The sequence below is a fragment of the Ailuropoda melanoleuca genome, chromosome 14 (assembly GCF_002007445.2).
Source record: "Ailuropoda melanoleuca isolate Jingjing chromosome 14, ASM200744v2, whole genome shotgun sequence".
In the NCBI taxonomy this organism is placed as follows: Eukaryota; Metazoa; Chordata; class Mammalia; order Carnivora; family Ursidae; genus Ailuropoda; species Ailuropoda melanoleuca.
In genome coordinates, this window is record NC_048231.1 from 16,974,099 (window position 1) to 16,997,831 (window position 23,733).

At 52.5% G+C, this 23,733-nt stretch overlaps 1 protein-coding gene across 2 annotated transcripts in view; it reads left to right on the plus strand.

The window, feature by feature from the left end:
* Nucleotides 1-23,733, plus strand: part of ESRRB (estrogen related receptor beta) — a 165,262-nt gene that overhangs the window by 94,508 nt on the left and 47,021 nt on the right. The window contains exons 1-2 of one of the 2 annotated variants that reach the window (XM_034643254.1): nt 3,257-3,352; nt 18,945-19,354. In XM_034643254.1, coding sequence (XP_034499145.1) covers nt 3,336-3,352; nt 18,945-19,354 — 427 coding nt within the window. In that variant the 5' untranslated portion in view covers nt 3,257-3,335. Of the gene's footprint in view, nt 1-3,256; nt 3,353-18,944; nt 19,355-23,733 lie in introns of those variants that run through there. The other variant, XM_011219082.3, reaches the window with a different exon arrangement.

Genomic DNA, 23,733 nt, shown 5'->3' on the forward strand with positions numbered 1-23,733 from the left:
GAGGGACAGGCCTGGGAATCAGAAGGCCTGAGTTCTAAACCAGCTGTGTGATGGGCATTTTACCTCTTGGAGTCTCCGTTTCCTTGTTGGAGAAAGTGAGACGCAGCTGCCCGGCTCTGCCGGCCACCCCTTTGCTGTCAGGGGTCCCCTTCCCCTGAAGATCCAAGGTGGCCATTCCACCTGCGGGGTGGGGGGGGGTTGGTGCAGACCAGCACCGCAGGGCGTAAGGTGTGACGCGGCCAGGCCAGCCCCACAGACACTCTGGGATTGATGCAAGCCAGCCCTGCAGATGTTCCAGTACCCAGACCCCTTCATTTAGCACCCAGGGATTTTCTGGAACTGGCCCCCGCCCACCTCTCCGTCCGGATCTCCTGCTCTGCCCTCCTTACCTGCGGCCTTGGCCTTCCTGGCCCCGCCCCCTGCCACACACCTCTGCCCCGGGCTCATCAGGTGCTTCTTCCCTGTAGACAGCTTCCCACCTCTGTGATCTGGGCGTGCTGGCCCTGCAGTGCCTGGAAGGCCATTCCACACCTTCTGCCCTCCTGGCCTGGCTAACACCTTACTTGTCCTTGAAAGCAGCCTAGATGGCTTCTCCTCCAGGAAGCCTTCCCTGACCCTCCCCCGCTAAGGAGTTAGACACCCCTTCTCTCTGCTTCAGGAGTTCTCTGAATGTGAGTGTGGGACTCTGTCATCACACTCGTGAACACGTTATTGCCATCATTCACTTGTTTGTGTCTGCCATGAGCTTCTGAGCTTAGGGGCAGAATCCCTGTTGTGTTCCATTAAGTAAATGTGTGGTAAAGGAAAATTAACTAAGCAAGTAGTAACTACTTTTTCTATGAGGCCAGTGGGGGGCGCCTGGCGGGCTTCGTGGCTAGAGCATCCGACTCTTGATCTCAAGGTCATGAGTTGGAGCCCCATGTTGGGGGCAGAGATTACTTTAAAAAATTAAAACGTATATATGAGGTAAATGTGCTTCATCCCCAGGCTCATAAAGGCCCTCTCATGCCCACCCCAGGAAGCATACAGCTCATCCTTCGGGGCAAAACCCTGGTGTTAGACAACAGGCGTCCAGACAAATCCTGGCTCTACCCCAGCTGTGTGAACAAACTCCTTTGTCCCCTCAGTTTCCCCATCTGGAAAATGGGATCATCGCAGTTCTGACCTCTTGGGGTTGCTGCGAAGAGGAAGCAAGTCAGTTGTGTGCTAGGCTGAGAACAGCGCCCGGACACAGCTCCATGTTTGACGGTGGATTTTCGTCCCAGGCCCTGGAACTCTCCCCCCAACCCCCGACCCTCCCCAGGCCCCCAGCGCCCCCAGGTTGCTGAGCCTGCTGTTTCTCTCACTTTTTCCCTACTCGGGTGAACTTTCTCACTTCCTGCCCCACCCCAACCAGTCAGCACATAAATAATCCAATTTTACTTGATTATTAGTCATTACTTTCTGCTGCTGTTTTTGTTTATTACTTTTTTTTTTTTTAAGCCATTCTAGATTTAATTGAGTTGATTGATTAGTGCAATCACTGACTGGAAGGAGGTCCTCTGTAACCCTCTCCTCCCCCAGCCTGTACTTTCCCCCAGAGAGGCCCAGGGCTGGCTGCAGGGGTCCAGGGCTCAGCCCTTGTCAGGACTCCTGCCCAGAGTTGCAGGGACATGGCTTGGTGGGCTGGGAGCCAAGCTCCTGACCTTGTCTGGCCGAGTGACCTGGGGCGTGTTCCTTACTCTCTCTGAGCCTGAGGTTCCTCATCTATAAAAAGGGGATCGAACTGAAATAAGCCTTCGGACCCCTTCCCACCCTAAAATTCTATGAAAACTCTGCATCTAGGCTCCCTGCTTATCTCTAGTCTGTGAATCATTCATTCGTGTGTTCAGCATCACGGGGAGCCCTCCCTAGACCCAGCCCTTAGCTAGGGGTTGTGGGATCCAGATGTGAGCAAGGTGAGGGTCCTGCCTTCTAGGAGCTAAGGGGCAAAGCCCAACAAGCAGCAAGTCTAGTGTTTATAACCATGTCCTGCATTGAACAGGGTTTCAGAAGGGAGTCCCTGACTCTGGAAAATTGTAGAGGGGTGACATGTGGGTTCAGTCCAAAACAAAAACAAATGATAGGGGCGCCTGGGTAGCGCAGTCGTTAGGCGTCTGCCTTCATCTCAGGGCGTGATCCTGGCATTCCGGGATCGAGTCCCATATCGGGCTCCTCCGCTGGGAGCCTGCTTCTTCCTCTCCCACTCCCCCTACTTGTGTTCCCTCTCTCACCATCTGTCTATCTCTGTCAAATAAATAAATAATCTTTTAAAAAAAACCAAAACAAAGGAAAACAAAAACAAATGATAGAACACAAAACTGAACAGACCAGTGGGAGGAAGGGACCTTTATGGAGGCCCTCCTGTGTGCCAAGTACTGCGCTGAACGCTTTCTTCTCCTTTTCTCTTTAATCCTCATACCAGCCCTCTGAATAAGGGAATGCAATAACAGTTTTACAGATGAAACAGCTGAAGCTCAGAGACGCCAAGTGGCTTGCCTGAAGTCACACAGCAAGTGAGTGGGAGAAGTAGACATTGAAATGAGTATGAATGACATCAAAGAGTGTCTGTCCTCTTTATGCAGTTTCACACTATGTTACAATATTCAGTAATTTGAAAAAGTTTTTAAAAAGTTGAGCTTATTTTTTCCAAATAGCACTTCTCTTTTCATGTTTGCACATTATTTTCCTCGTATACCCTTTCTGTAGTGAGTATATGTGTAGCTGGTGCAAAGGCCCTGAGGTAGTAATGCCCTTGGAGTATTTGGGGATGAGAAGGAGACCCAGGTGGCTGGAACGAGGGGAGAAGAGTGAAGTTGGAAAGAAGTGAAGTTGCAAAGGGAGCCAGGACTAGCTCAAGGGGGGCTTTGCAGACCAGGGTTGGGACTGGATTTTATTCTCAACATGTTCTGCCGTTGTCTTCCAATTCCTGTTGTAACAACAACTCTGCAATTCACCCCGTGGTTGTGGCATTATTTACCAGTATTGAGGCTGTTGCCAGCGGTGTTTGTATGTGTGTGCACGTGTGTGCACATGTGTGTGTGTTGGAAGTAAATACTACAGGTCACATTTCAAGCATGGGACTTTTCGCATCTGATGAACGATCAGAGTCTAAATCGGTAGGAATGAGGTAACTGGTTCAGTGTTTGATCACTCGGGTGGCTCTAGGCCAACAAGGCCACACTGTGACCTCTGATGGAGGGAGGACAAGCTGTTCTAGGCAGTGGACTCACGGGCGCAGAGGAGCGGAGCGAGGAAGAGCAAGGCTTCTTCAGAGGCCTCTGGCCGTGAAGGAGGCGCCGGGGGTCGGGAGGTCGATGCCTCCTGAAAACAGGTCAGCATGCATGGCTTGTCACTTCCTTTTCAAGATGCCAAGTTGGAGCTTTTACAGTTTTTATCAGTTTTTAAAAACTTTTTATGAGACTAGTTGGGCATTTCCAGAAAAGCCTCAGAGCTGGTGCTGTGCGTTTCTCTGTGTGCTTCTGCGCAGTTCTCCCCCTCACTCATCGCTTACGTCGCCCTGGCGCGTCTGTGCCAGGGAAGAGACTGACATTGCTCCGTGGCTACTGACGACACTCTGTACTTTGTCCAGATTTGATTCCCTTTTCCACTGATGTCCTGTCTCTCTCCCAGGACCCGGCCCACAATCCTGCACTGCATTTGGTTATCCTGTGTCTTCAATCTCCTCTGCTTTGTGACAGTTTCTCAGACCTTCCTTAGTTTTTGTGAACTTGACAGTTTGGAGGCATGCTGGTCAGATATTCTGCCTTTGTATTTTTAAACATTCTGTTTCCATTTGGAATCCTGATGCTGAGAGGCCGAGAAATGTGGAGGTGAAGCTCAGAACTCAGGAGTCCGAGGGGCCTGGGGTCATCAGTCTCTGACCCCAACCCATGATGCAACATTTAACAAGGAGACCTGCTCTTCTTAAGGCGGGGGTGAGAATACTTACCTTCAGGGGCCTGATGAGGGTTAACTGGGACCAGTAAGTGCTGGTCAGCTGGGTTTCAGTTTTATTAGTGGATGGGCACCTGGTGGGACTGATTGTCCCGAAGACCTTGGTCGCTTCCTGTCCAGGAGCCAGTTGTGAGATGCCACAGGGTGTGACAACTTTGCAGGAGGCTGACACTTTGTGAAGTTTTTGAAAATAATATCTTAATTTGATCCTCGTAATAACTCCATGAGGCAGCAAAGATGGGTTTTCCCTGCTTTCGAGTTTCAGAAACCGAGGCTCAGAAGGTCGTCAGGAACCTGCTGAAGGTCATGGAGGAAGGAGCAGAGCAGAGACTTGAACGTGGACTTGGGAGGGCCCAGATTTGATGCTCCTCCCAGCGTAGCCTGGCTGAGCTGGCCAGCAGGCGGGCAGGCAGCTGTCAGTGGATGTGCGGGGAGAAGCCCTGCTCTTGCGATCCTAGGCTGAAGGTGTTCTGTCGTGGGGGCTGGAGGACTGGCATTTGGCTCAGCAGACGCATCAGGGCGGGAGACTGGAGAGTTATGGATTCCCAGTCTTTACATGTCATATTGATTTCAGGCCATTGTATTATAGGCAGTGTTTCATTTTGTAATGTGCATTTTTTTTCCCTTAGGTGATTTCATTTTTAACCCTTGAGTTACCTGTGAAACTAGCATGAGCCAAAAGCTTGTGACTGGCATCCTGCTTCCCAGGTAGATCTCAGGACCAGTTGTCCAGCTTTTTTCCACAAGGCCCACTGTGTCACCTCTTATGTCATATGTTTTCAGGCCTCTCTGGCAGATGGCTAAAGCTGTCTCCATTTTCCTGGAAGGGAAATAGAATGACTGAGGCCAGAGAAGGCAAGTAACTGTGTCAGGGACATACAGCCTCAGAGCTGGGGCAGAAGCCAGACCAGTAGTCACTGGGCTTTTTCTATCAGACATAGTAAGAACTCGAAGACCCTTGTGCTGTTTATTTAAAAACAAAACAAAACCCAGAAATGTAAACTATAAAAATGCAATTCTACCCTTGAGGTGTGTGTGTGTGTGTGTGTGTGTGTGTGTGAGAGAGAGAGAGAGAGAGAGAGAGAGAGAAGGGAAAAAAAATACAAAGCAATTTTGGCACCTAGGCGAAAAAGCCAAAATTTACCCTTAATTCCACCAAGGCACACAGAGGTTGGAGGGGTGGGTAGTCCTTTCCAAAAGGGCCCCTAGCCCCCATCACCCAGGCACAGCCAGGTGTTCGGATTTCCGAACAGCTGAGAATCTTCCAGAGCAGGCTGTGTTCACCTGCTGGTCCTGGGGGCTGGCCTTGATCTTTGCAGGGGTGGGGGCACCCGGAGTAGCTGAATTCCCAGACACGGGTATTGGGATGGATTAGATCAAGGCACGACCCTTCAGTGGATGCTTAGAAGCTGTGTGCCTCAACATCTGTGTGCCTCGATGGATTTTCCCATCTGTAAAATGGGACTAAAAATCCAGAGTTCCTGTGAGGATTAAATAAGCTTCTGTGTGCAAACCGTTTTGTGCATAATAAATGCTTAGCAAGAAAGGAAATTCAGTGTTTGGATTCTGTTAAAACAGCAGCATTACTGTCCTTTTGTTTTTTTCTCCAAGGGGCTTCCATGTCTGTTTTCTCACTGAAGTCTTTACAACAACCCAAGAGAAGAGGGTAGTTTTGTTGGACCTAGTTCTCCAGCGCGGCAGCTGAGATGCAGACAAGTGTAGTGATGTTTAGTAAAGCCGTGGGGGCGCCGAGGTCTGAGCCTGAGGTCCCAGGGGGCAGCTGGCTAGGCTAGGTGTGTCCTGGTCTGGCCTGCCTGCCAGCAGCTCCTGCCCCTCCAATCTCCACTCACAAGGACCTTCTTCTCCTCCCCCTCCCGCCCCCCCCAAGAGCACCTGTGTTCCCCAGGCTTGCTCAGACTTCCTGAGATGGGGAGCCCCACCAATCCTGATTGGTGCTGGAAGGGGCGGGGGGCTCCACCTCTCAATTTTTCCTGTCATTGCCAGCAGCATCTTGGTGGGATGAAGGTTGCNCCACCCCCGCCGCCCACCGTCCCCTATTTCCCCTTTCCTCATTTCCTTCTTATATGTCCGGTTCCTAGAGGAGATGCCTGAGACCCACATTGTCAGACCCCCCTTGCTGGGCCTGGAAGGACCGGCACCCGAGAGAGCGGAGAATCACAGCAGTGGCTTGTGTTTATTGAGCACTTACTGTATGCAAGTGCTGCGGTGGGGCTTTGCACTGATTGTGTCATTTAACCCTCAGAGAAACTGAGCTAGGTGTCTTTATATGAGCCATTTTGCAGATGGGGAAACATATGAGGAAGCTGGTAGCATGGCCAGTACGTGACAAAGCCAGGATCCAAACCCAGGGGACCTGAGTGCAGAACCTTTGGGCCTGGGTCCTGAGGTTGGGGCATGGCTGTGAACCCTTCCTTCTTGTACGGAATCAGGGTTCTGGCTCTGAAGTCAAGCCAAGCTTTTCCCAACCCTACTTCTTAAAGGGTTTCATACATGACATTGATTTTTGTATTAAAATCTCTTTCTCTTTTTTTTAACATTTTGAAACCAGATTTCTCAAGTAGTGGGTCTGAAATGTTAGATTCTCTAAGTTTCTTCTAAACACATTACATTATTTTGGGTACTTAAAAAAAACGAAACACAAAGTCAGAAAAATCCATACGCCATTCGTAAAGCCTTTAAACCAGGATTAGCGGAATTCTGTGAACACTGTGGGTGAAGTTGATCCTTTAGGTCCTTTCATTGGGGATTCTTGGGCCTGGGTCTCTGGGCTCTGCTCTTAACGGGGCTGGCTGGATTCCTGGCTCTGACTCTGGTCCTGTCCTGTGACTCAGGCCCGGGACTGTCCTATCTCGAGAGGGTGCGGGGCTTGGGGACTCCTATCCCACCCAACTTTCAGACCTCCTCGTTCCTTTGTTCACTCAACCCGAGTTTATGGAGCCTGTGTGCCTGGAGTGTTCTAGACAGAGGGAACAGCAAGAAAGAAAGTACAAGGGTCAGAGGCCCTGCCGTGGGAGCACAGTGGTGTTGTCAAGAAACAGCCAGGAGGCCAGCATGGCTGGCCCAGAGTGAGCACAGGGCAGAGTGGGCAGGGGACAGCATCTCTGGTGGTGGGGTTGGAGCCTGGGGGCCTTCTGAGCTGCCGTGAGGACTCCTGCTTTCCTGGCAGTGGGAGGGGAAGCCCCTGGCTGTTTTGAGCAGAGGAGTATTGTGATTTATTCCCTTTTGCTCTATAACTCACTCCAGCACTTTCTGGCCCTGGGACCCCTGCCAAGATAGTTAGCCCCTCTGTAAAATGGGGGAAATAATAGTACCTACTTCAATAGGTTGTTGCAAGGGGCATCACGCATGCGGTCCCGTGCCCAGCACGGAGTAAGGCCTTGGCAGGTGGGCACGCTCGTCTGCATTACAGAGGTCCGAAGCAGGTTCCCAGTTGGCTTCAGTGCCAGGCCCCCACCTGTCCAGCTGAGTTAAGTTGTTTCTTTGTCATCTGCCCCTTAGCACAAAGACTGAAAAATTGAATCTGGAAGAGGAAAGGGTGCAGGGAGCCCCAAGCCTCCTGTGTCATCCACGCTGTGCACAAGGCCACATGGGAAGGCCCACTGCACTGGCCAGGTGGTGGACGGAAGCATTGTTCCCCTCACTGGGTCAGCACACTGCCCTGCAGGAACACACGTGGGGAAGAGGGAGTTAGGCCAGCAACGGTACACACAAACGAGCCCCAGGTGTGTGATTGCACAAGGAGCAGAGGGGAGTCAGCAGTGTGAGCCATGCACCTCGCATGCTCATTCAGTCTTAGGTTGCATCAACAGAGGCATAGTGTCTAAGATGAGAAGGGTGTCAGTACTGCTGTGCTCTGTGCCTATCAGAATGTACCCGGAAGGTGTGTGAGCAGGAGTGATTCCAGGACGAGGGATGCTGGGCCTCATGAGGGCAGGCCTTCCCAGGGAGCAGGAAGCTGCTGTCAGCAATCAGGAGGGCTGTCATATGGAGGGGGGTCAGACTTGTTTTGTAGGTCCTGAGAGAGCAATCAAACTATAACTAGAAGTTCCAGAGAGAAGAAATATTTTGGCTTTTTCTTCAATATTTAATTTATTTATTTGTCAGAGAGAGAGAGCAAGCACAAGCAGGGGGAGCTGAGCAGGGAGCCCGATGCAGGACTTGATCCCAGGACCCTGGGATCATGACCTGAGCTGAAGGCAGATGCTTAACGGATTGAGCCACCCAGGTGTCCCTTGGCTCTTGACAAATAACTTTTTTTTTAAAAAAAACACTCCCGAGTGGTGGGAGGATGGGAACGAAGGATCTCCTCATCCCTGGGGTCTTTAGCAAAGGCAGGCAGCCAGACACATCAGAGGCCCTTTGAAGTCCTGGACTTATCTCTGCCTCTGTCTGTCTCCCTGCTCTGCCTCCAACACAGCACTTTCCCCGAGTGCCTCCCTCCCTTTTTTCCTCCAGAGGCTGCTTAAATGTCTCATCCTCTGAGAAGCCTTCTTTGGCCGCCCTATCTGGCACCGCCCCATCCTACCCTCTGTCCCCTGCCCCGATCCCTAACTGAATGCATACTATTTTGCTTGTTTACTTCCTGTATTAGTTAGGGTGGCTAATGCTAGCTATTGCTATGTACCATCCCACTATTTCAGTGGCTTGACACAGCAGAAGTTTCCAGCTTGCCCGTATCACATTTTGGCGAGGATGTTTGAGAGGTAGACTTTCACGGGGTTATTCACAGGCCCCGGCTCCTTCCAGTTTGTGGCTCCGCCCCGGGGACGCTGGGACCCCCTCCTGGACCTTCTACCTGGATCCTGAGTGCCCTGCCGATGGGGGAAGACAGAGCAGGGGGTGCAGGGCGGGGAGTACCATGGGAGATTTTGATGGGCCAGATGGGGAAGTGACTAACATCATTTTGCCCACATGCCATTCGCCAGGACCTAGTCAATGGCCTCAGCTCACCGAAAAGGAGGCTGGGAAATGTAGTCTCTGGAAGAAATGAAATTGTTTTTGGTGAACTCAGAGCAGTCTCAGCTACACTTATTTATCATATTCCATTGAATCCATGTCATCATCTATTGTTAAAGGCACCATTATTCTTGGAACCACTAATCAAATTAAACTACAGCATGCCATCGATTCAAGATACATTCTGATTGCCAAGATGTGGAAATATGAAAAAATGGCATGGCTTAAGGTCAATGAAGTATGGCATTGTCACTCCTTGAGGGCAGGACCCTGCCCACCTTGTGCACTAATCCATCCCCAGGGCTAGAATAGTGGGCACACAGTAGATCTCTGAGGAGTAGGAATGGAAAGACTGAGCGAGGCAGCGAGTGGGTGAATGGATGAGATGGTATGTGAATCGCTCCTTTGGTTAAGTATCAGAATGCCCCTGGAGTGAGCTGTTGTGTCAGGGAAGCAGATGGTGCTCGCTCACCTGGGCAGACGTGCTGCTGGGTATTTGAGCAGCTGCCAGCAGCGACTAGGACTCCCAGGACCCTGCCCCTAGCCGGCACCCTTTTCTGCTGCCAGCTTCTATTTTCTTCTCCCTCGCTGCACTTTGGTGCGAAGCGTGACCTTGCTCGCTCTCGAGCTGTCCATCTCTCACTGTTTCTGTCCCTGGAGAGGCAGCCCAGACGGCACACATCTCATGGGAGAGACTCATGGGCCCCGCTCAGGTCAAGTGCACACCCTGGGTCAATCAGCTGGGCCAGCGGGGTAAGAACGTGGGAGCTCTGAGTGTGTGCACGCACCCTGCTGTTCATGCCAGTAAGAGACGGAGGGTGTGGGAGTGAAGTGTCAGTTCCCAGGAGAGAGTCTAGTTAGTTCAGTTAGTTGGTTTTGGCAGTGCCTGAATACAGAGCCCCTTCACCTGAAAGGGGAGTTTCTGGGCAGAAGTTCCAGCATGCAGAGAGGCGTGCAGATGCACGAGTAAGTGGTGGGTAGGTAGGTGCCCAGATGGAGGAATGCTGGGAGGAGAAGAGAGTAAGCAGTCTTGCTTCCGGTGAGATTGACTGAACATTTAAGGGACTCTGAGTGGAAACCATCTCATTACCAAAAGAGGGGTGCTGTAACTTTGGCTAGCATTTATTTACTGAACACTTACTGTGTGCCAGGCACTGTTCTAAGCTCTTTTCTGTATTAACTCGCTAATCCTCAAGACCACCCTATGACATAAATATGATAATTATCACCCCCATTTTACAGATGAAGAAACTGAAGCACAGAAGGGTTCGATACCCCGGAAGGGACCGAGCTGGAATTCAAACTCAGGCAGTCCAGCTCCAACCACTAAGCTCCATGGCCCAGCACCGTGGCTACTGTGACGATTAAGTGGCATCTGGAAATTGCCAGATGTGTTCAGTGACAGTAGGTGGGAGGTTTATACCAGGTTGTGGCTTGATAGAGGGTGAAAATAAAACTAGATTCAAGAAGTGTTCAGATAAATTCGCGGAGTCAGCTCTCCAGGAGCTAATTGAAAGGAAGGATGCTGGCGGTGTGTTTGGGAACATACTCCGAATTCATGACGCTGTATACGGCCATACGACCCTGAACGCGCCCGACCTCGTCTGAATTCATGATGCTGTCCTTCCTCCAGACACTCCCTTTTGTGGTGTTCAGAGCCCAGAGTTGGCCAAGAGGGCCCAAGTAACAGCCACCTCTGGGTCCTGCTGGGGGCACTCCACTAAGCGGAGCGTGGTGAAGCCTGATGTTTGGAATCCGTCTCTCCAGAGGGGTCCCTGCGTCTAATTTGCCCGGAGCCCAGTATGAGGTGCGGTGGCTGAGCACTGTGGGCCGGAGCTCGGCTGGTGGATGGACCCTCCTGGCTGCCCCAGGACAGCGGCTCCACGTCCACTTGCCTCCCCCTGCTTCGGGCAGAGCGTCTCTCTTTTCATTATGATGGATGCAGCCTGGAAAATCATGGATAAAAAGCTCCGATTGAAAGGCACTAATTACCCATCATTATTTTCCACGCCGTAATTTGTGTGGAACGAGATTTCAATCAGTTGTCCGGGACCAGCCTGGTTTTGACTAATCTTTCTAAGACAAGATGCTTAATTACAGATTTTTGCCATAGCTTCAGTGTGCGGGGGGGGCAGACTGCCGCTGAAGCCAGTTTGCTCTTGGGACATTTTGCGGTCCTGGGTCCCAGAGGGGGCCCCAGGGGGAGAAAGAGAAGAGGGGTGTTAGCTAGGTATTCCTGAGAAGTTAAAATCCAGATAGAATCGAGGTGCCACAAGAGTGGCACCGTGGGAATGTCGTGGCAGAGGGACGGTGGCGGGTGGGCCGCTCATCTCAGCCACCACTAACTGTGTCTCCGAGCAGCCCCCCAGCTGGCCTGGTTCTCTAGTTAGGAATGTTGAGCGAGTCCAACTTCTCGGGGCCTTCGGTGCCTCACCTGCAGGTCGCTGGGGTGGGCAGCAGAATCTCTGGGAACTTACAGTCCACTGATTCCAGCCGTGCTAGTGTGTCTGTCTGTCCAGGAAAACGGGTCTATGGCTGAAACATACACATATGTCAGATTTCATTCACATAGGGGTGAGAAAAATACCATTTATTAAAAGAGGTGATTCAGACTACTCAGGGGGAAATCAGTTTGAATTAAAGAAATATGTGAGTTTAAGAAAAAACATATACTTATTGGACCTCATATGTACAGAATTGGATTAATTATAGTCCTTGGTTCCTAATACTTCTCACCGTGGGCCACCTCTCCCTCCCTCCCTCTCTCTCTTCCTTCCCTCCCCTCTCTCCCTCCCTTCCCTCCTTCTTCCCTCCTTCCCTCCCTTCCTCCTTTCCTCCCTCCCTTCCTCCCTCTCTCCCTTCCTTCCCTCCCTCCCTCCCTTCCTCCCATGTAATAAGTGCCAACAGGAAGCTGGGAGGGTTATTCACATTCAGCCAGGCGGTCCTCCCCGTCCTGTCCCCCTGTTACAGGCTCCTCTGCAGTCTTTAAAAATTGTAAAGGAAGTTTAGCTGTGCTACGTTCAGTTTCCTTGAGGGGCTGGTTCATCACAAATAAAGCCTTGCTGGAGGGTCTGTGGGTCTGTTATAATGAATAGCTAGGGTGCCCCCTGGTTAACCAATTAATTATGGAAATGTACATAAGAGTCTCTCAAGTGTTCAGAAACCATTTTCCTTCTGTATAGCGGATTCCTGATTCAGGCTTATTTATCCTCTTAATTTGCCTAACCAACCACTTTCCCTCCTGGTAAATGGCAAGTTCCTTATGGAATCATCCTCTGGTCTGTATCTGGGGACTTGGTTGAGGGAAGAGCTTTGCTGGGTTTAACCACAGGTGGCCGGAGGCTGAGTTTTCTGGAAGGGCTTTCCTGGGAGAATCACAACAGCAGCCAAGGTTCACAGAGTGCTTGCTCGGCACCAGCTTGGGCTACATGTTTGCCTCCAACAGTTTATGCTCGCGCAGAACAAGCCTATGAAGGAGGTGCTGTGATCGAGCCCATTTTACAGATGAGCACTCTGAGATCAAGAGCGAGCGACCTCGAAGACAGCTGCTGGTATGTGGCAGAACTGTCTCATCCGCTGTCAGAGTGCAGGCTTATCACCCATAAGTGACAGAGCTGCTGTTCTTGCTGTTCCACGGGTGGCCTCAGCACAGAGCCAAGGGAGGGCTGGGAGGACAGCCCCTCTGCATGTCCTCTGGACTGTTGTGTGTGGTGGGGTGGGCTCTATCCCACAGAGGAAACCAGGCCAGGCCGGAGGCTAACCAGGCCAGTCCAAACCCCTTCCCTCCAAGAGCTGCTGTTCCTCCAGAAGCTTCTCTCCCGCTGCCTGCCCACCAGCAGGCCATCGTGAGGGGGCCAGATCCCTGGGAGGCCAGCTTAAAAGATTACAGTCGTCCCTTGCCCGGACCCTGGGATTTCTCCTCCTCTACCAGGCTGTGGCAAAACAGCTCAGCAGTTTGGGTTTCATTCAGAATCTCCAAGATTCTGTTGGTCTGTGTATGAGGAAAATCTTCAACCCACTTTGTTGTCAGGCAGTTCCCCCCACCCAGCCCCACCCCACCCCCGTGGTGAGCTCAGGCACCCCTAGAGGCCAGGCCACTCTGGGGCACAGGGCTCCACACTGAGCTAAGAGGGCCAGGGACAGAGAGCTGGCTGGGGTGGGAGGAAGGCCAGGCCTAATCAGATGGTGGTGAAATTGAGGCCAGGGCAGCTCTGGCTGTGCCCCTGTTACCCGTGGATCACAGGGGCAGTGATGCCTCCAGGGCCTTCGACCACTGGCTACTGCTCTTTCAAAGCCGGCTTAGATGGGGCCTCGGTCCCTTCCCATAAAGTCAATAGTCATCGACCCAGTTGGGAACTGGGTCCCAGCCAACCACAGATGATGGACTCGATGTGACTCCCTCCTCCCCAGAGCGAAGGGGCAGCCACCTCCCCTCATCCCGAGGCTGCGCCCTCCCTGCGTGCCATCTGGGCACCCACCCCGTGGCCACATCCTCCTGGGCCTCGGCTTCCAGGCTCCGCCTCTGACATCTTCCCTGACCCCATCGCCAATCCCCCAGCTTTCTCGCTCTTTCATCGCCAGTCCCCGAGCTTTCTCGCTCCTTCCTTTGCTCTACCTCAGCGTGCACCCCCAGAGACCACTGTGCTCCTGGCCCTTCCCACCCCCCCATTTCCTCCCACTTCTGCCCCTTCTGCTCTGACCCCCTCTGTCCGAGACCTGCTCCATTCTTTGGCTCAACCCTCTGCTCCTGGACCCCGCTGTTCTCCCTCTTCCCTCATACATCTCTGTCAGTGGTTGTCGTAGGGGGGTGGGGGAGGATTTTCCCCCAGGGAACATTCAGCCCTGTCTGGAGGTTTGCGTTGTCCTCCGTGGGGCAGGGAGGGGGCGGCTACTGGCCTCTCGGGTGTGGAGGCCAGGGATGCTCTGGAACACCCTGCCGCGCACAGGCAGCCCTGCGGCGAAGAGCTGCCCTGCCCCAAACGTCAGGAGCACCGGGGGTGAGGAACCCAGATCTCAGCTGCTGGAGGAGACAGGGCTGCCCCGACTTCCGTTCTCTCCTCCCTCCACAGCTTCTGTGGCAAGCTCCCTTGCTTGGCCTGGACTTCCTGCCCACAGCCTTCACTCCCTGCGCCTCTGGCTTCACTGAGTGGAACGGGCGGGCAGGTGAGGGGTCTCAGCTGTCCCCTCCGCCACCCACCCGCTTCTGTCCCTCTCTCATTGCTTCCGCTCATTTCTCTCCCTGCATTCCAGACTCCATGAACCCTCTGGCTGCGTCCTTCCCGCGCTCCGCAAACCTGATGCCTCTGAGAGTCACATCCCGGCTGCTAAAGCAAACGCACGGGGAAACTCAGACTTCTGGGCCCCGCTTGCAGAGACATTTTCTACCTTTAATACCTTCAGTCTCTCCATCTTGATTCGGTCTTTACTGTTAGCATTGAATGTAGAGTCACCATATAATCCATTGTCTAATTTGAGGAGAGAAGGGGGGGCGATGGGTAATTATACCGGGTCAGTAGGTAGGGTCAGGATCACCCAGGACACAGTACAAAGTGTGGATTCTATTTTAAATGTCTTAAATTCCTTCCATTCTTTTTTTTTAAGTAACCCCTACACCTAGCGTGGGGCTCGAACTTGCAACCCCAAGATCAAGAGTTGGGTGCTCTACTAACTGAGCCAGCCAGGCAACCCCAAATTCCGTCCATTCTTAACACACCCCCTCCTCATCAAAGAAACCAGCAGTTGCCGACAATAACAACAAAACATTCCTTCTCTGCCCCCATAGTCTCCAAGTTCAAGTGGATGGTCCTGCCTGAAGGTGTGCCAGGAGGAACCCCACCCTCATACCCTTCTCTACCTATTGTAGCCAGACTCCTCCAGGGGCGCCTGGGTGGCTCAGTTGGTTAAGCTTTTGTCTTCAGCTCAGGTCATGATCCCAGGAGCCTGGGATCGAGCCCCGCTTCAGGTTCCCTGCTCAGCCGAGAGTCTGCTTCCCCCTTTCTCTCTCTGCCTCTCCCCCTGCTCATGCTCTCTCTCTCTCAAATAAATAAAATCTTAAAAAAACTATCTTAAAAGAACTGTCTCCTCCAGCCACAGCAATGTGGCTTCCATCCCTACCATGCCCTGACACACCCCTGGTGAAGTCACCAGCCACCAGACGCTCACTGCAGTGGACACTTGCCCCATCTGACTTCCCCTGACCTTGTAACCACCTGTGACCTGCTGCCACTCCCTCCTCATTGCGTTTCCAAGACATGCTCGCTTTTTATTCTTCATCTCCTCTGGCCAGTTCTTCTCTGTCCTCTTCCTGGACTTCTTTCCCCCGTCCTTCCTTTACGTTTTGCTTTTGAGTGAATGAATGATGTGCCAGAGGTCAGGACAGATGGAGACAGGATTTTCCTGGAGGCTCTGGCCTCTCTAGCAACATTTCGTTCCTTGCCTAGGGCATCCAGGACCAGACAGCCTAGAGGGTCTCTGTGTCCCCAGAGAGTTCTCGACTCTCACACTGCAGGTGAAGAAATGATAGTGCGGAAGGTCCAGGACTTTGGAGCTCTTCTCTGCAGCTTTCGAGGGCTGCGAGCCAGAGGCAGCTCTTGCCGAGGCCTGGTCTTACGTGAGGCAGAGGCCACAGAGCTAAGAGCTTGGGTCTGCAGTCAGACGGGACTGGTTTGGATCCTGGGTTCTGCTATCTCTAGTGACCTGGCACAAACTTCAAGCTCCAGGTTTTCTCTTCTGTAAAGTGGGAATAATTATGTCTGGCAGACAGGTTGTGAGCAGGAAACAAATGGTACAAAAGAAGGCGTCTCACATGTGACTGCTCTTGATGGATGGCTGCTAACTAGCCCAGCTGCCTCCGGACCAGAGGGGTATACAGGCAGCTCCTGAGCTTGGAAAAACAGACAGAAGAGTCTGGAAGGAGCTTTCAACACAGAAGAGAAGCTGTGCCCGCCTGGAGGGAGGTCTTCATTCAGTCTGCAAATACGAATGAATGAACCAGTGAATGAATGCAGCGAGACCAATAGGACACGGCAGGGAGCCCCTGTGAGCCTCGTAGACATCCCTGGCCCTTTCTGGTGCTCTGCACACACTTTCTGGTGCTCTGCACATTTGTGTTTGTTTCGCGTCTGCCCTTCCTGAGAGAGAACGAGCTTCTTGAGATCCTGGGCTGTGCTTGTTAGGACCCGTCCCGTTCTCTGGTCAGCATCTGGCACATAGTAGGTGCCTGAAATAGGCGTTGACTCTCCCTGGAAAAGACATTTGGTGGGGACGTGGTGGTGGCAAAATAATGGCCATGGGAAAAGAGAAGGCTGCAGGAATGAAATCCTCAGCAGACCCCCCACCCCTACCCCACCCCCGACACACACAACTGGGATGCAGCCAATAAATTACTGACTGAATTTCCATGCAACCCGGAGGCCAGGGTCAAGTTTGCTTCCTTTGTCCCTGGAGTCTCTGAAGATGAGATGATAAAAGGCCTGTGTGAGGAGGCCAAGTGAGGTGAATGACGTAGGCATTGTGACGTAGTGTTAGGCTACTACTGACCTGATGATCCCATGGGGAACTGAAACCACAGATGGGGGGGTGGGGGGCCACTGTAGTTGCTAGAATCACTGCTTATGTCAGGTGTATCTCCTGAAATCTCAAGTTCTTTCCAGTTTGGGGGAGGCGTGGGGATGGAGGGCTGGGGTCTGTGAGCTGTCTCCCCAGCAGGGCTCACGGTGCGCCTGGGGTGTTCCTGGGACCTGCAGAGCCTAAAGCAACGAGCAGCAGGATTACAGATAAAAGGGCCCCTGGTTGGCTCTCCCTGCCCACCCTGTGTAGGAACGCTGTGGGAAGCCCCCCCCCCCCAGAAGTGCACTTGTGCCTACTCGGGCAGATTTTCTGTCTGGATTATGTCCTACCAGGCTGATGGCATTGCCTGTGGACAAACCAGGGACCTGCAGGTGGATGGAGGGATGGCAGGTGGCCATGTGGAACCCAGGAGGATGACAGGGCACCAGCCGGAGCTGTTAAAGGACCCAGAGGAGACCCTCGACTGGGGCACCCTCTGCCGATGTAAGGGAAACCTGGGGCTTGCAGGAGAGGCATCTCCGAGGACTTGGGAACATTTGTTTTGGAACAAGACACCTGAGAGCCTCTGGCTTCAAGCACCACATTCCAGTAAATAAACTTGCGAGTAGGAGCCTTACGCGTATCTTTTATCTTTGCATCTGCAGCTCCCAAGTTCTGATTAGAACCGCCCATGGGGCAGTGAGTTCCCTGTCTCTGGACGGTTCAGATGTAGATGGATAGGAGAACCCCTCGGGAGGTGGGCTAACCGTGAAATCATTAGTGACACCAGGGACGGCGAAGGCTCCTCCCCGTCATGAGATTGCGTTCGGTGGGGTGCGGCTGGGCTTTGTGGGGGTAGCAAAGCAGCCCCTTCCCTGGGTGGTGACCAGTCCTTTCCTCCATGGACTGCTCAGGAAACAGGGGCTCCCCCTGAGCATTACTGGGGGTAGGACTGCGGGTCCGACCCAGTAGTCCCTCCAGCACTGAGACCCTCCCTCCCCGCTGGAAACATCAATCTGCTCATGGGGCCCTACCTCTGACCCGTCAGCCCTTTTTGTTCTCCAGGGACTTTCTCTCTTTCCTTTCACCTGCTCCGTGGGCATAAGCGTTGGGCCCTCCTAACCTCCACACAGCCAGGCCAGGCCAGGGACCCATAGACCCTGACCCAGCCTTCTGACTGCCAATCCTGGCTGGCCCCAGAGGTCTTGAGAGCGGGCCCCAGCTGGCTTTCCCTAAACGTCCACCTTCAACACCCTGCGGTGAGCTTTTCTCGTGCTTTTGGAGAGAAGCTCTTCCCCTTGTCCTGGGACCCCGTGGGAGAGTCACACCTTGCTGGCCTTCTCCCCCACCCAGCGTGGGAGGAGGGACTTTAATTTTGGGAATCTTTTGACCCTTCACAGTGATCCTGTCATGTTCGTAATGCTCCCTTGACTCTGGGGGTGAGACAGGGACACTCAGAGCTTGAAATTTAGGATTAAGAAGTCACCAGGGATTGGGGCGCCTGGGTGGCACAGCAGTTAAGCGTCTGCCTTCGGCTCAGGGCGTGATCCCGGCGTTATGAAATCGAGCCCCACATCAGGCTCCTCTGCTATGAGCCTGCTTCTTCCTCTCCCACTCCGCCTGCTTGTGTTCCCTCTCTCGCTGGCTGTCTCTATCTCTGTCAAATAAATAAATAAAATCTTTAAAAAAAAAAAGTCACCAGGGATGCCCAGAGCTGGTGTTGGAAGGCCCCCTCGTGCTGCCTCACGGACACAGTCTCTGGGGCCGGGTGGGGCTGGGAAGCCAGACTGCTAAAGGACTAGATGGGACAGGAGGGAGGGGGCCTGGAGCCACCTTCCAAATGTGCCCTGGGCCACAGGCAAACCCCAGGGGGCAGCCTTTGTCACCAGCCCTGCCTCTTGCCCTGGCCAGGTGCCTTGCCTGGCCTTTCTAGTCCCAGTCTCAGTGATGGTGGCCCATCGGGAAAGCTCCAAGCTTGGGCTTGCCAGAAGCCCTGGTGGGGCTGGGTGAAATGGGTTATCAGGTCACTGTACTGAGGGTGTCGGGTCCAGGGCCCGGCACACCCAGACTCTCACCTGTAGCCACCACGCAGTCTTGTCTTGCAGGAAGGTCGGCCAACTATTTTGTCTGAATTGTTACCACTTTCTGTCACCCTCATGCCAGCAATGTGCCTAACCTGAAGTTTATTGATCAAACATAGTTTTTTTCTTTGAAGACTCAGAAGGTTCTGGGGGGGGCGGGTAACGCCAGAAACTTGCTCTGGGCTGTGCGGTGTCCTGACCAGTTGACCTTCTGGGCCAGCATTTTATCTCAACGCCTTAGCATTGAGCCCCTCCCAGCCACCCCGCCCACTTGGTGCCCAGAGCCCAAAGCTAATTCCTGGGCGGGTGTCACACCCACCGCACCCTCGGCAGAGCTGACTTGCCCGCGCTCTGTGTCCACAGGCTGCTGAACAGAATGTCCGCGGACGACCGGCACCTGGGCTCCAGCTGCGGCTCCTTCATCAAAACAGAGCCGTCCAGCCCATCGTCCGGCATCGACGCCCTCAGCCACCACAGCCCCAGCGGCTCATCTGACGCCAGCGGCGGCTTCGGCCTGGCCCTGGGCGCCCACGCCAATGGTCTGGACTCGCCGCCCATGTTCGCAGGCGCCGGGCTGGGCGGCACCCCGTGCCGCAAGAGCTACGAGGACTGTGCCAGCGGCCTCATGGAGGACTCGGCCATCAAGTGCGAGTACATGCTCAACGCCATCCCCAAGCGCCTGTGCCTCGTGTGCGGGGACATTGCCTCTGGCTACCACTACGGCGTGGCCTCCTGCGAGGCCTGCAAGGCCTTCTTCAAGAGGACCATCCAAGGTGCGTGCCGGCAGGGCAGGGCCTGGGTGGGTGCGGCGGGAAACCGGGGGATGCCCGCCAGCTTGCCGGGTTGGGGTCGGGCGCCGCGATGGCAGGGGTGCCCTGGGGTCCCTTTCCCCGCCTCTCGGGGTTTCTCTTTCGGGATTCCTGACGAGACTTGAACTCCAGGACTGTCGTTGAAACGGCACCATGTGGCACCCCGTGGCACCCCAGAAAACACAAAGAAAATCCACGCAAATGCGTCACTGTGCATGTGCCTCTCTCTGGTAGAGGCAGCATTGCCAAGAGTCTGGGGCAGGGCAGAGGGAGAATCTCAAGCAGACTCCCCGCTGAGCGCAGAGCCTGGCCCTGTGAGGCTCGATCTCATGACCCTGAGATCACCACGTCCGCCGCTTAACCGACTGAGCCTCCCAGGCACCCCTGTTTTGATTTTTAATTGCACAAGTGAAACGTGGTTTTCTTAATTGGGAAAGAGTCAGGGCAACAGAGCAAGGGAAACCCACTCACCCTGTCTGATCCCAGCGTGGCCTGTCTTCAAGGGCTTTCTACGGTGCGTCTGTGTATCAGCCGAATCGTGTTCCGATGGCTAGGAGGGTGCTGCCTCGCCCAGAGGGTACACGAGTGATTTATTCCTCTGAAGGTGTGCAGGAGCCCCGGCGGGTGCTCTCCGTAAAGTCACCCCAAGGGAAATGGGGGGTGGTGATGGGTCCACCCTCATAGAACGGTTATTGAGTTCATGGCACAGGGGCCAGCCCCGAGGTGGCCTTGTGCTCGGTAGGCCAGGTTCGTACTGCAGCGGGCTGTGGGTGGAGCACTCGCGCCATTCATTGTTTCTATCGAACACCTGCAAAGCGCCAGCCCTTGTCCTGTCGGCAGGATGCAAAAGCCCTCCTCATGCATGGAACTGAGGTGAGCTGATGCCATTTCAGGACAGAATTCGTAACCAGACGGGACAAAACCCGGGGGGCACCTGTCCTGTCCCTGGCCCTGCCTTGGCTGTCCTGAGGGTGTCCTTCCTCCCCCCTTCCTCATTTCACTTTTGAAAGAGTCAGGCTGAGCTTTCCTGGGATGACTTGCAGTTTATTCGTTCAACAAATAATTTGTTTAAATTTCCCGTGACGATGTATTTATTAAGTCAGTTGAGGGCCTCAGGATTGGCCATGTTTCCAGTTCTACATATTAGTTGAGGTGTTGGGGTGTAGTGACTATCTTCCTGGGTACACCATCCATTATCTAACAGCTAAATGCCCCTGGGCATCCTGCCTCAGTTTCTCCCTGGGCTTATGTCCTCCTCAGTAAGGTGAGACGCTATCATTCCTTCCTCACACAGAGGTGTTAAAAGAAGAATAAGTGACTTAATGTGTATAAGGCACTTTGAACATTGCCGGCACCTTGTAGGTGCTAAATAAATGCTTCCAAGTAGTACTTCCACTTGATGATGTCACTTAGGACGTACTACTAAGACAACAGACACATAATTTATCTCACTGAGCTGGCTTTTGTAATTATATATATTTAAGTAAAACGGTGTCATTATTTTGACTTAGGATTTAAATTATTTTAGTTAATAGATAATATTTTTTTTAATGAACCCTCAAAAAGTAAAAATTCAACCAGTGCAAAAGAGTACAGCAATAAGTACATTTTCCTAAAACCCCAGACCTGGTTTTCTTGTACCTTCCCCAGAAGGAGCCGTGATACACGGTGCTTTCAGCAAATATTAATTAAATGTGTTCACGTCAGGCACTATGCTGGTGTCCAGAAGGGTGAAGGAACACATCCCAGTCCCTGCCAGCTTCATACCCTTGAGCCTGGGAGGAGGCCCTGGAATCTCTGTATTTGAAAAGCACTGTGTGGTCTTTCTAAGTCTCCTGCCTCTGCCAGGGTTGAAGACCTCCTCTGGTCTGATAGCCAGTCAGTGTCATTGGGTATCTGACAGACAGGAGATGTTTAACCCAATTTAAGTTACAGAGATGGCAACGTTTTCTTCCTGGATCGGAAGGTGGTCTTGGTAAGATTGCCGTTATTTTAGATTCTTTGAGGTCAGTTTTTGAAAAATTGCTTCTTAGGAGACAGTCCCATTTTCTTCACTCCGTATTGCTCCTTAAAAGGGCTGGAGGGGTTCTGGGTCGCGTTTTCCGAAAGCAGAGGCTCGTGTAGACTCAGCAGAGGTCTGGGTGCTGAGAATGCACTCAGCATGTCGGGAGCCCGCATGTTGAAGGGTCTGTAAACACTCCTCTCGTTATTCGCTCCACGAAGAGGATAATGATCTTTTCCTGGAAGTCTGAGGACAAACAGCAGCATTTGGTGCGTCAGGATTGAACTGTTCTTGCCTCTTTCTTTGTCACAAGCCCTGGGTCTTGTTTAGAACCAGGAAGAGGTTTCCATCTAGAACAGGGAGAAAGTACACTCTAAAACTGATGGTTTGCTCTGGTTATTTTTATTAACTGGTTTTGGCCTGACGTTGATCTTGACTTTGTTGTTTCTGGACCTGATGGCTATAGAAAATTTGGAAACAGAGTATAAAGAGAACAGTGACCTATAGAATGACCTCAGAAACAAGTGGGAACCATATGCGTGCTCTGAGTGAGGTATGGGCTGGAAGCTGGAGAGAGGGACTTGGCACCTGTCCTCAAGTCGCTCGAGTGGAAGGCTTAGAGCCTGTGAGTCTGTAGGCCTGGCCTTAGGCTCCAAACCAGTTTATGGTCCCCTAAGCACCTCCCCAATTTAAGGAGGCTATTCAGACCATTTTTATTAGAAAGTCTGATGACTTGGACGGACGGAGGGCCTTCCGTCACAGAATGATCCATTCATGAATTTATGTGAATGCTTGGAAAGCTCTGAAACTCATGCTGACTCACCTTCGGTCTCCCTCCTTAGATCACTTTTGTCTCCCACTTAAGTGCTACACCAGTGTGGGAAGAAGTTTAGAGAATCAAGGATGTCACAGTGACTTAAGGAAAAAACTCTCCGGTAGCCATTTCTTCCTTTTTTTTAAATTTTTATTTTATTTTTAAGTAATCTTTACACCCAAAGTGGTGTTCGAACCCACAGCCCTGAGGCCAAGAATTGCATGCTGCTGACTGAGCCAGCCAGGCACCCCCAGCCTTTTCTTTTTTTTTTTTAATAATAATTTTTTATTATGTTAGTCACCATACAGTACATTCCTAGTTTTTGATGTAAATTTCCACCATTCATTACTTGTGTATAACACCCAGTGCTCCATGCAACACGTGCCCTCCTTACTACCCATCACCGGCCTATCCCATTCCCCCACCCCCCTCCCCTCTGAAGCCCTCAGTTTGTTTCCCAGAGTCCACAGTCTCTCATGGTCCATGACCCCCAGCCATTTCTTCTCTGTAAGTCTGATGGAGCGCTCTGCGCGTGCTTGGCTGTGCTTGGCTGGGGGAAGGGGCCTGGAGGGGTGGGCTAAGCACCGCCTGGAGGCTGAGCTGCTTTTGTCGGTCAAGTTGGATTAGGTCACTGCCCCACCTATTCATTTACATGGGAGTCTGGCTGCTTTGGTGACGCAACAGAAGAATTGAGTTCCGTGGAGACCTGGCTACAAAACCTGTAACATTTACTGTCTGGCCCTTTATACAGTCTGCACTCCCCTGCACAGACAGCACTGAACAAGGCAGGCGCAGTCCCTCTGCCCTCAGGGGGCTTAGAGTCAGCCCCGAGTAGAGGAGTAGTGCACCTTTCGCCCGCCCTGTCCTGCCCCATTCTATGCGAAAGGGAGTTTGTTGTCAGTGCTGGAGGTGATGATGACACCCTGGACAGATGAATTTAGCCACAGAAAAGGTACCTTCCTGAAAGGACACCAGGGCTCCCTGGCAAAGGAGATAATCCTCAACCTGATTGAATTTGCTAGCATATCTAAAGTAAAAAATGTGCTCATCCAAGAGGATTGATCCTCCCCAGAGGCATAGAAAAAAAAAAAAGGCAGACTTTGGCCAAGGCATGGCTCCTAGGAACTGAGAGTCAGCCTAGGGACAGACTGATGTCATTAAACGTTCAGTTGATGTGATTAACATCTTTCTGATTACGATCTAGTTGCCCCCGCAGGTCTTCTGCTTGGAGTGAACTTGCTGGTTAGGTACACTGGTTTCTCCTGTACTTGAATGTGCGTCCCTGGGCTTATACAACAGGTTTCGGAATTTGGGCAACGGGAGTCTGCCCCTGGAGCCCCTTTCTGGACGGTGATCCTGACCTCATGGTAATGCAGACCTTTGTAATGAATACCAAAGTAATGAGGTGGCCTTTGGGGGAGCCACCTGGGGGACTTTCCCAAGCTGGATCCCCTTGCCTCCTGTTGCATTGAGAAGCTAGAGAATGCCCCTGGACCTGCCCACTGTCCCCTGTATCCGTGTCACCTT